Source organism: Sinocyclocheilus rhinocerous, unplaced genomic scaffold, assembly GCF_001515625.1.
Source record: "Sinocyclocheilus rhinocerous isolate Xijiao unplaced genomic scaffold, SAMN03320098_v1.1 scaffold905, whole genome shotgun sequence".
Classification (NCBI taxonomy): Eukaryota; Metazoa; Chordata; class Actinopteri; order Cypriniformes; family Cyprinidae; genus Sinocyclocheilus; species Sinocyclocheilus rhinocerous.
In genome coordinates, this window is record NW_015659390.1 from 100,226 (window position 1) to 112,213 (window position 11,988).

The 11,988-nt window shown below is 36.4% G+C and overlaps 2 protein-coding genes across 6 annotated transcripts in view; one reads left to right on the plus strand and one right to left on the minus strand.

Moving 5' to 3' along the window:
• LOC107723756 (transcription factor 21) overlaps positions 1–11,988 on the minus strand; it is a 65,724-nt gene that overhangs the window by 47,435 nt on the left and 6,301 nt on the right. For 4 of the 5 annotated variants that reach the window (XR_001637963.1, XR_001637962.1, XR_001637960.1 and 1 more), the window contains exon 1: positions 8,220–8,267. The exons of the other annotated variant lie outside the window; for it this stretch is intronic. The gene's annotated coding sequence lies outside the window, so the exon portion shown is untranslated. Of the gene's footprint in view, positions 1–8,219; positions 8,268–11,988 lie in introns of those variants that run through there. 5 annotated transcript variants of the gene reach the window in all.
• LOC107723755 (TATA box-binding protein-like protein 1) overlaps positions 8,774–11,988 on the plus strand; it is an 8,846-nt gene continuing 5,631 nt past the window's right edge. Inside the window, exons 1-5 of the mRNA XM_016532467.1 lie at positions 8,774–9,007; positions 9,713–9,915; positions 10,861–10,943; positions 11,070–11,133; positions 11,220–11,323. Of these exons, the coding sequence (XP_016387953.1) occupies positions 9,781–9,915; positions 10,861–10,943; positions 11,070–11,133; positions 11,220–11,323 (386 nt within the window). The 5' untranslated portion in view covers positions 8,774–9,007; positions 9,713–9,780. The remainder of the gene's footprint in view (positions 9,008–9,712; positions 9,916–10,860; positions 10,944–11,069; positions 11,134–11,219; positions 11,324–11,988) is intronic.

Genomic DNA, 11,988 nt, shown 5'->3' on the forward strand with positions numbered 1-11,988 from the left:
GTGTTGACTCACTCAATAATAAAATGTGACATTCTGTAGTTTTGTCTCATATTCATCTTTTAATCATATTTACAGATTTCTTGACTCCACAGCAAACAGAGCAATTTTTCTTTACTGTCCCAATACTTATGGAGGGCACTGTATGTAATATAAATATAGTTTTAATACAATTATTATTTAAAATATATATGAAGATATTCATAGTTTAGAATTAAATAATTTTAAATTGATTAAAAGATTTGTGATATATTGGCTAATTCATGAGAGAGAGAGAAAGAAAGAGGGTTGCTGAACTCATGCAGTCACCCATGCATTGTAACAGGATATGAAACTCAAGAGGAGAAATATAACTCTCATGTGAATGAGTCTGATGATTAATCTCTCTCTGCTGGGGTCACTCACATATTTGAAAGATTTTTATTGGTTATGGTTTTGAGTTTTAATAACATCCTCAGATCTAAGAGGTGAATTGTTGTGTCATCTGACTGTTATGTTCATTATGCTCTGGATCGTTATGATTTAAAAATGAGGGCTGCCATGACAATGATAAAGGATTCTTTTCTAGGAATTCTTTTTCTAAAACAGTCCAGCCTTTGGCTGACTTACACAGGCCAACATTAAAACACACACACACACACACACACACACACAAATACAAAACACATAAACAAACACAGAGAAAATATAAAGGTCATACAATGGAACAAAAGCTAAAAATAATCTTTCAGAAATTAACCAAGTATTGCCAGCATAAACTGCGCTATAACTTGTGTTGATGTTTTTTTGGATAAAACTCCAACGCACTACCCCCTGAAAACACAACACACTCTCATTACATGTGCACTTTACCGAAGCAGACAGTGACGTATGTGTCTGAGGTCAAACAGTCATTCACCGTCTTATCTGTACTGTCTCACCACCTCGGTCACTCACTGGGGTTCACCAGACCACAGATATTTTGGTACTTCCAGTACAAAGAAAACAAAATCTTGTACAATCCCAGCCAGGGAACGCTTACACTTCATATGCGTGATGATGGTCACTGACTGGCAACTTGTATTATGTCATGCCATACAAAACACCTTTCTTTAATAGTGATTAAAACAGAGGTTGCACACTGGGCACATACACACACTATACTGCCAAATACAGTCATCACTCTTCTTCTGACTGCTTAATCACAATCTGTACACACAAACATTTTTCACACTACATTTAACCCAACATTCGAATATAAGGCCAGGGTTAGCGCAGGGTAACTACCACTTTACCATGGTTTGTAAAGCATAACAGTGTAAAACAATGAGGTGCGAGACTATTACAGCGAGTCATTTTGCAAAAAACAACTAATCATAAACTGCCTTTTTACTACGATTTATTTTGTAATATTTTTAAAAGAAGTCTCTTATGCTCAACAACGCTGCATTTATTTGCTCAAAAATACAGTAGAACTGTAATACTCTTACTGTAAAATATAATAACAATTTAAAACATCTATGTGCATTTTATTATATGTTTTAAAATGTAATTTATTCCTGTGATGGCATTTTTAGCTTAATTTTCAGCAGCCATTAGTATGCTGCTTAATATTTTTGTTGAAAAGATTATACATTTTTATAGGATTCTCTGATTAATAGAATCTTTTGTAACTGTAAACGACAGTAAATGTCGTTACTGTCACTTTTTATCAGTTTGTGTCCTTAATAATAGTAAAGGACACTAAATAAAAGTATTAATTTTATTAAAAAAATACAAATTGAACAGTAATGTACACATGCAAATAAGAATAATAACCATTGTTTACAAATGTACACTTTGAAATAGCAAAATCTGAGGACTAACTACTGACTAGAGCTTATTAAAAGCAGATATTTCCTTTTAATGACCAATACAAAAATAATTTTAAGTTTTTGATAAACAATATGTGTAATCAGTTTTTAATTAGGCCTAATTGCTGTAGTATAGTACAAAGTATTTTTTGACAAAATACAATAAAAACATATGCATTATGAATATTTTACTAATAATAACAATTGTTATTTATACAAAGTTTTTTTGTGATCTGAATACTTACAAACTAACTGTTAAGCTACACATTTAAAATACCATATTATTAAAAATATTGGTCAAATCGATTATGGGTTTATCTCTACTACTAACTAACTAGCATCGAACAAGATAACCCAGGATACAATACATTTAACAATTTAAGATGTGAAAGCCAATAAACTGACCACAACAATTTATACCCGAATTTACTCCTGAAAAAAATAATCAGATACTGACAACCAATTCTACACAAAATGTATTAAATGACTACAGAACAAGACTGAATAACTAGCTCATAAAAACAGTGATTTCACTCTTTTTTGGGCAATGATTGTTCTCTTGAGGCACGGTGCTGTAAAATATTAAACAAACCGCCAAAACTTTGCGAGTTTGGGAAAGTAGGAGTGACTCCTGCAGTCCATCCACACACATGCAGCATTAACTAGCCTAATACGTTTGTCACTCGCAAAACTTTGCAGTGCGTACGTGGCACAAACTAATGTTTAGTTCCACTGTGCAAGATGTAGTAGATTTACAAAAAGTGTCCAGCTTTGTTATTTTTTGAGCAGTTGAACTCAGAGGAGAAGCCCTCACATAAAAACACTCGAGCCTGAGTGACAGCAGAGGTCAGGGAGAGCTGTGACATCACTCAGTTTTAGGGGCCCGACTGACGTCATGGCCTTTTCCTCCCGCTTTTTATCAGTTTATTTATCTCAAAGAGAGGATGAGAGAAAGATAGAGAGGCAGAGAGGAGAAGAGAGAGGTGTTTGTGATGAGAGAGGCTCGTCTTTATAAACACATCTTCATTGCCTTTCTTGCTCAGTCCACACACAGCCAGAGCACCACACCCAAGCACTCCATCGCCATAGAAACCAGCTGACCTCTGACCTCCATCCTCACCTGTGCCAGCTCCTCGACCAAGCCTGAACTTCCTGTTTATGTGCATTTAACAGAAATGCCACGGAGAAGCAGGACAAATATTCGTAGTGGCAGGTAGTTGAGGAGTCAATGGTGTTCAAATGGCTTACAAAATAGCTTAAAAATATTCAGTAGCTATTGAATGTTAAAATACTTTCTTCTATCCTAACTTAATATGGCAAGTCAAATATAAGTAAGAAATTCGAAGGGTGATATCCCGAAACGTGTAAATACTGTGGTGCTATAAAAACACTGCTCTGTTTATCTGAACATCCAAAACAGACCAACAACAGCAACACTGGCATTAACCAATGGTGTGAGTTGGGGGCGGTGAAAACGCATGCCTCGTCCAAATACCCACACTTGTGGTCTTGGCCACTTGAGAGAGCGTGCGCGCGACAGGAAGTAAGGGCGCAAGACTGTCTCAGGTCTTAAAAACGCCAAAGTGCAGTGCCCTAAACGCACACTAAATCCACAATATCTTGAATACCGCTCCAGAGCGCTATTCGTAGCTTAGCGTATCCCATCATGCATCATGTTTTGAAAATAAATGACAAATGTCATTATTTTGACATTTGTGGCACCATTTTTTAAATTATTATTTTATACATTTTGGGATTTAATAGAGTAAGAAGCTGATTTCTATGTAAATGATTGAACTACATTTAAACACTGATCAGCAAACTTGTGGTAGAAGTAAGCAGTGTTTGTCGATGGTCGTGTGTGATCTGATTTAGCTGGTAAGAATGGATGATGTGAACACATGGAAGTTCCCAGATCTGTGTTTATGGCTGAGACAGAGTCTGTTCTCTCACACTCAGGTCCTACGTCTGCTCTCTTTTTACGGCTTAGTGCTGAAACACCAGACACTCCAGTGTGCATAAATCTACTGCCTTTAAATCACTTGTAGAAAACAAACCAGTGCATAGAGCAGGTGTGTGTCTCTCTCTGACTGTGGTTGTCTCTCTTTCTTTTTTATATCACTTTATCTTTCTCAGTCCTGCACTCTCTTCCTGCTCTCTTTTCTGCTTTGCCAGATGTGATAAAGATGCAGAGATCTGAGAAGTCTCGCTCTCTATGAGTTTATGGCACAACTGTTCACAAAGCTGGGAAGTTTTTCCATAAATTGCTTCTTTATTTACAAGCTATCAGGAAACATCACATTTTGGCTGATTTATACTGTATATATTTGCACAAAGTCAAGGAAAGAGGAAAATGTAGTAGGAAATTATCAAACTGTTAAAAAAAATTAAAACATTATGTGAGATTAAGGTAAACAGCACTTTTTCAAGTGACGTAGGAATGTATCATTTGTTATTATATAGAAAATGTATGCATAATAAATTATATTATTATAATGTAAAAAAAGTGTATATCCTGATTATTGCATTCAAAAAATAATTTCACATCCATTAAAATAACAACATGCACATTCATTGCAACCTCTTCGCCACAGTTTGAGAACCTTTTCCCATTAAAAAAATAATAAAATAATGTCACATAAAATAATTTCACATCAAATGAATTCAATCAGTTTGGGGGAAAACATGGCCTAGAAATAAAATAAAATAACGTAGAACTAAATATGTGAAACTGCACTACGCCCATTCCTGTTCTGGTGGCCTGAGGAAGACCTGATTACTGGAAGTGGTTTTATGCACATTACTTCATTTATTTACCTGAAAGCCTTTGAGATAAAGCTGTAAAAACAAGGCCAAAAGCATTTTCATCTGTAAAGAAGAGAATATCTGAGATGGCTGCTCCCCAATGCGTATCATTACCCAGAATGCATTACTGTAGCGCAGCAATCCCAGTGTTTGGTTCCTGTGATTTCTGCCCAATGTAAACATGGAGTGGAGGGTCATGCTCCACCCCTCCTTGTTTACAAATCGCCCTCATTACCTCAGCAACACATCCAACAGCACAAACAATGTTTAATATGACATGGCGTTTCAGCAACTCTGTCTTCAAACTAGACAAAGAGGCATCCAGATGCATTTGATTTTACTTTTACAAGGGTTCTAAAGGGTTCCAGAACTCACATCCTCCTGCAAGCTTACGCCGTCCAATGCCCCTCATCTAACCCCAAACACTCTCCAACGAAACTGACCCTTTCTTAACCTCCGACCCGAGTCCTGCGCGACCTTTAACGTCCTCTGTACTAGCGCAATATGCAAATGGTGCGTCATGCTGGTATTAAGCCATCGGGCTGTGTTTATGCTGTTTGGCAGAGTAGATAAAAGCGATAGCACTTCCTTTTTCTGACCTCCAGTGCGGTAAACAAGAATGATTGTTCTGGAATCGACTGGAGTAAAAGCAATGGTTATTTTTTTCCCCATCCAAAAGATGAGCGGATAGGAGAACAGAAGATCCGAGAGGATCTTGGTGGTCGGGGCCGGGCAGGGCTCATGGAGGAGCAAGGGAGTGATGGAGAATGTGTTTACTCTGCCTGTTCTGTCTGTTTATGTATCTTCTATCTTAATGAACAACGTATTATTTCTCTCAGGAAGAGAATTTCAATGATGCTAAGGTCTATTTTATAGTCTATAAACACACTTAAGTCTCTGAAGTTGCAGTGCGGTAGGGGGCGTGTGTAGGTACTTAGGAATGCTGTCCCTTTAAGACGGAATGCATGCATGGATGACACACGTTCAGTTTTCACCCACCTGTTTACGTTCACTTAATCTTGGGAAACGTCCAGTTTGGAGTCTTAGAGTGCAACAGAGTTCAGGCGAGCCCAAATTAGTAAAATCAGAATGGCTTGGTAAACGGGTAAAAATTAGGGAAGGATGAAAGTAAAATTGCCTTTGGAGTTTAATCAACATTTAAAGGAATAGTTCACTTAAAAAATGAAAATTTACTCACCCTCAGTCTATCCAAGATAAGTGTTACTTTTGACAGGCATTTTTGATTTAGTCTTTATCTTGAGACGAAAATGCTTAGTCACATTTTAGTCATTTGAGTCTTTCATAGTTTTAGTCGACGAAAAATTCATGGAATTTTTGTAAACTTTTAGTCATTACTTTTAGTCAAACTGCAGTTACCAACATTTATTTTGGTAGCTATTTTATATGTAGTCTTCAAACAAAAATAGTCATTAATTCTTCTCTCTTTAGACCAAATCAATTAAGCATGAGACATTTGAATCAAGGATTGAATTTGGAAAAACTTTAATAAATTGACAATTTTAATTTTTGGGTGAACTATCCCTTTAACAGTAGTGAAAAGGGAGCAACTTATAAAAATTATAGTTGTTCATATATAATATATATATCCCTACCCCTTCGGGTGCTGAGGCCATTGTTTCAGATCGCTAGTTCGCGTTTTATTAGCCTATCTGTCCACTGCGGCTGCCATACTGAGACTATGCAAACGCCCCTTATCCGATTGCAATCTAATGACAGGGACGCACATTTTGAAAGAGGACAGTTAGCCTATTCTATAGGATGTATTTTGAATGTCCTGTAGTCCTCAAATAACATATAGTCCCGTCTCGTCTAGTTAACGAAGACACGGCATAAATTTCGTCATAATTTCGTCACCAGATATTAGTTTTAGCTGGTCCACGTCTCTCTTAGTCACAGAAAATTTTTTAGTTAACGAATATTTTTCGTCGTCGTCTTCGTTGACGAAATGAACACTGTCCAAGATGTAGATGAGCTTGTTTCTTAACCAGAACACATTTGGAGAAATTTAGCATTACATCACTTGCTCACCACTGGGTCTTCTTCAGTGAATGGGTGCCGTCAGAATGAGAGTCCAAACAGCTGATAAAAACAACACAATAATCCACAAGTAATCCACACGACTCCAGTCCATCAATTAGCATCTTGTGTAGCAAAAAAACTGTTTGTAAGAAACAAATCCATCATTAAGATGTTTTTAACTGTTGCTTCTGGACAAAATATGAGCACATAGTCCATAATAACGCTTCCTCAAAAAGTCCACCCCCTATTGCCCTCCCACATCAAAATCCACCGACACATTTGTTTAGAACTGTTTTCAATTGTAAACATTGCTTGTTCTGTGCATATTTCTCTCCTGATTCAGACGAGACAATTTTTCACTGGAGATAGTTCACTCATATTTTTAGCTGGAAACAGTGGTTTGAAGTTTAAAATGTCTTAATGGTGGATTTGTTTCTTATAAACACACAGCTTTTCACAAGATGTTAAATGATGGACTTTTACTGCACTGGACATTAACTGCAGAGGATCCAATGGTGAGCAAGTGATGAAATGCTAAATTTCTCACAGTTTATCACTGTGAATCTGCTTTGAAATAATCTGTATTGTTTAAAGCACTATCAAAATGAAGGTAACTTGACTTTGGTCCAGAGACTTTACTGTTAGTATCATATCAAATAAATTAGATTTATCTGAGGCTGGTTCAGCACATAATCTAGGTGTCACGAGTTCATTCACTAAAAGTGCTGAAGGTCCATTCAGACAGCTGAAAACCCTCAGTTATATCCTTTTCTCCTAGTCATGCCAGAGTGGCTACTTCAATTTTGCTGTCACCTTTCCAGAAACCGCAAAACCGCTAACAATGCTTTCTGTCCAGATGTGTCCACTTCGGACAAAAGCTGCTGACCCCTTTAAACCTGGACCTGAGACAGGACAAAATAAACACAGCCGTGGAAAGCTGTGAATAATATCTCGGAAAAAAGAGTGTCGGACACAATGCAGTGCTGGACGATACCGTCAGACAGATGGCCAATGTACAATTTTTACTAAGTATAGGGGAGATTGTAAGGGCAATTGTTTAAGTGTTAAGTAATTACTTTGGATTAACTAGTTCAACATGTTCAGAGGTATTCACTTATGCTGGAGTGCAAACTCCTGCTTCCTTAATTTTCTTACAAAATGTGTTTCTCCTTGTCAATCACTTGATTGGTTCAACATGGTTTAACAACTTCTGGTACGAAAGAAGTGTAAAATATGTAATATACCCACTGACAAATAGCATTTACTTCAGTGGACGCATGAAATCATACTACACTTCAAACTGATAGTCAGCTTCGTCTAGTGAACTCTCAACATAGTCTGCAAATGTGTTTACAACAAAACCATATTTCATATGTTTCATGTTACCCATATTCATATATTAAATGCAGCAGCCCTTTTGTTTTTCTAGAGTAATTATAATAAACATAAAAATCCCAGTGACATGGAATTCATGTATCAAGATTGTGACAGAAAATAAGCACAGTGAGTTAAAATGATTTTTTAAAAAACAACTATAACACTCACCTGTGTCTTTGTAATGCTGTTTAACTCCTAGCAGGTGAAATGGAAAAGGGGCCTTTAGGATGAAGGCTGACTTTGATACTGCCTGATTAAAAAATAAAAATAAAATAAAATTGTGTGTCTGGACAAAAAGTGCTGACAAAACATAAAACATTATTTAAAAAGTCTTATAGAAAATACCTATTTGTTTTGGACATATATGTAAAGTTTTTTAAGGATTCATAATTATTTTCTGTTTATTTTAGTCTATCTTCTAATTCAATACATTTGAATTTACATGAAATTTTGATTTCAGGCAGAAATGTTGCTATTTTAACAAATGGCAGGTAAAGTTGTGGGACATATTTGGCCCATGAGAGGCGTATTTTAACATTCTGATTATTAAATTCAATATCAGGATCAAGTTTTAAAATATGCAAAGTATATTATTATTATTGGCACAGACTAATGTTTCTTTTACCAAAAGATGGATGGCACTAGTAGGCTGTCAGTTATGAAGGAAAATGTATGTTCTACATTAAAACTTGTGTCGCTGATTTTCTCCCATCCATGTGGAGGCGCTGTAGCGTGTTTGAACGGACAGTTTCTCATCTCGCGCAGGAACTGAGGCATCCTTGACAACAATCGCCGGTTGTCTGTTGACGCTTTTGTTTACTTTTGGTGTTTTTCCGACCGTTAATTTTATTCATATAGATTTTTAAACATTTAAACACTTGTTTTAAGATCGTCTCACCACGTTTTATAATAATAAGATTCTCTCGGACGCACTGTTTGACGCCCATATCAATCAAGTAAGTGAAAGTTTCTTAGCTCAGTGTGCTTGCCATTCATTTAGTTATTAACTAAACGTCTCTGTGTTGTTTAAACTAATTTATGGTCGCTTTTGCATGCATATTGACATTTATTTCTAAAGGTGCAGCTCTGTTATTTAGTGTTTGAGCTTAAATAGCTAGCATGCACGTTTAATGTTATTGTCTCCTGCTGATACCTGTGTTGCCTTCATTTGTGATGAAATATAATATTTTACAATGAAATGTAAATCAGTTTGTTAGGAGTTGCTGCGTTATTGTTTTGTCATTTGATCTGTTTAAAATGTGTGCCAGTGCTTTGTGGACACAGCTTGAATGCTAAAATAGAGAATGTAAAATAATGGCTGCTTTGATATTTTTCAAGTATGCATCTCAGCAGCTAAACTTGCGAGCTATTTCACTTTAGTACATAGAAGTGGTCATTTTAACATATGCTTTTATTCAAAGTGACTTAGAGTGCATTTATTACAGGGATCATTCCCCATTGAAAGGCTGGGGTTAAGTGCCTTTGTTTGAAGCACAATGGTCATAGTTAATGAATCACCACCTATTGTGGGTATTAAACCTTGATATCATTTGGTTACCAGTCTTTTAAGACAGGTATAACTTAGCTTTAGCTAACATCAAAATGTAACGTAAAACCACCCAGTACCTGGAGAAAAATTCTTACGTTTATGTGTTTTGCAGGTTTTGTTTTGTAACGTGACATGCATCTGTAAAAGGGTCGTCAAGCTTAAAACATCTACAGCGGCTCCATGGAACCCAGTAATGATGTGGCGCTTGATATCATCGTTACCAATGTCGTATCTGTCTTCAGAACCAGGTGCCATCTAAACCTGCGTACCATCGGCCTAGAGGGGTCTAATGTCATCTACAAGCCTGAAATGGGAGTAAGTCTAGACAATTAGACCTTTGAAGAGGAGTTGTTATACTTAAGCACCTATATTCTGGATTTACGTATGTTAGTATGGAAAGATTTCTAACCGTATTATTATGACCTTAAACTCTTATTAACTCATTTTGTCGTCACTATACATCACTCAAATGATGTATAGATGTTATTGTCTCAAAACCTACTTACCAAAATTTGTCATGTCTAAATGCAATTTAAAACACTTTTGAAATTTGTGTGATTTTAGTCGTTTCAATCTTTTCCAAAAAATTAAGAATTCAGTCAGCGCTCGCTGAACAACAGAACTCCGCTGTTTCAGTGATGACTCATCTGAACGCCTCTGATTGGCCATTGCATTCATAAGCTCAGCATAATCGTGTGTGATTGGTTAGAACGAGCAATAATGTAAAAACACGGTAAAAGAAAGATAGGCCTAATGCAACAAATAAGCCCTAATATTAATTATAGTATTACTAGCCTGATAATAATAATAATAATAATAGTCTTACTATCGTCAAAGGCATCAGCCACAGGCGATATCTGTCTATCGTCAATACACGATACTATCGTCTATCGGCACAACCCTAGTGCGACTTATGACTAGTTTTGTGGTCTAGGGTCACATATTTGAGAAACAAAATGAGAAGATTTGCAGGAGAAAGGGTCCAATTGATGTTACAAATTTTTTGAAGACTAGCAACTTTTCCTGCTATGTCAGTTGTGTTACATAATCGTTTAACATGTCTAGTGTTTTTATTACAAAACATGCATTTTGTCCCTTACAGCTTAAAAATAATGTAATGGGACACCAACATGTGCACAATTCATGGAAAGTGCCATGTTTTCACCTTTTGCTCAAAATCATCAGTATCAGCAGTATTAATCAGTATATGGCCAATCATTAACGCATGCTGTTGCTTATGTTCTGTGGATGTGTTTCCAGAAAGTCCTGATGAAGCTGCGGAAACCACGTATCACTGCCACTATATGGTCATCAGGGAAAATTATTTGCACTGGAGCAACAAGGTCTTTCTAAAATCTGCTTTTCAATTCTCAGAATACTAATAAGCCAAGAGTTGTTTGTGCTACTGAAATTATCAATGTCTTCTAAAATCCTATCTTTTTTCTATCTGATTTTTTATTTTTGTTTAGTGAGGTAGAAGCCAAACTAGGTGCTCGACGGTTGGCCCGCTGCCTGCAGAAGATTGGATTCAAGGTGTCTAAATTGATTAATAGCTACCGTAAACAGCTTTGTAGAACTTCTGAATGATGTATTTATTATTGTTATAATCTCATCTGCAGGTGAGGTTCTCAGACTTTAAGGTTGTCAATGTGTTGGCGGTGTGCTCCTTGCCTTTTCAAATCCGTCTCATCGAGTTTACTAAGAATAACCGACCTATTGCCAGGTAAGACATTATCAGGGTTCCCACACCACACCTTGGTTAACTTAAAATTCAAGGTCCTTTCAAGGATTTTCCAGGTCCAATACCCTCAAATTCAAGGACTTAATGTGGGGACACATTTCAAGTGAGAGCAAGGTTACACGGTGTTACCTTGTAAGATACACTGTTACAGTTTTCATGTGTCAAACACAACTATGCAAAAAAAGCATATTATTTATTTTTTTGCATTTATTTTTGGCCATATGACAGAGATCTGATATTCTATTTGTCGTATTTCTGTTTTGCATAAAACTGAAGAATATTCGGTACATCCTATACTGTATTCTAAAATGATCTGATATTAACTTTTGCATGGATTTTATTGAAAAGAGCTTAGGCTCATGTAATCAGAAGTTTTAAGATATATGAATATGCTTTTAAGTTTTTCTTGCCTCATGGGTTAACATTATCTTAACAAGCAAAGCAATTCAACATTAATATCACGGTGTGTCTGTGAAACGTTGAGGTACCATCGTAGTAGTTTTATGCACACGTGAACGTCATGGCAAAGTACCTCATGCAGGAAACACTTAACGTAACACGTAAATGCACGTAACTAATGTAACTCAAGCAAGCTAGTATGCATAGGCCACGAAATGTTGGCGAAATAACACATTAGCGGACCAGAG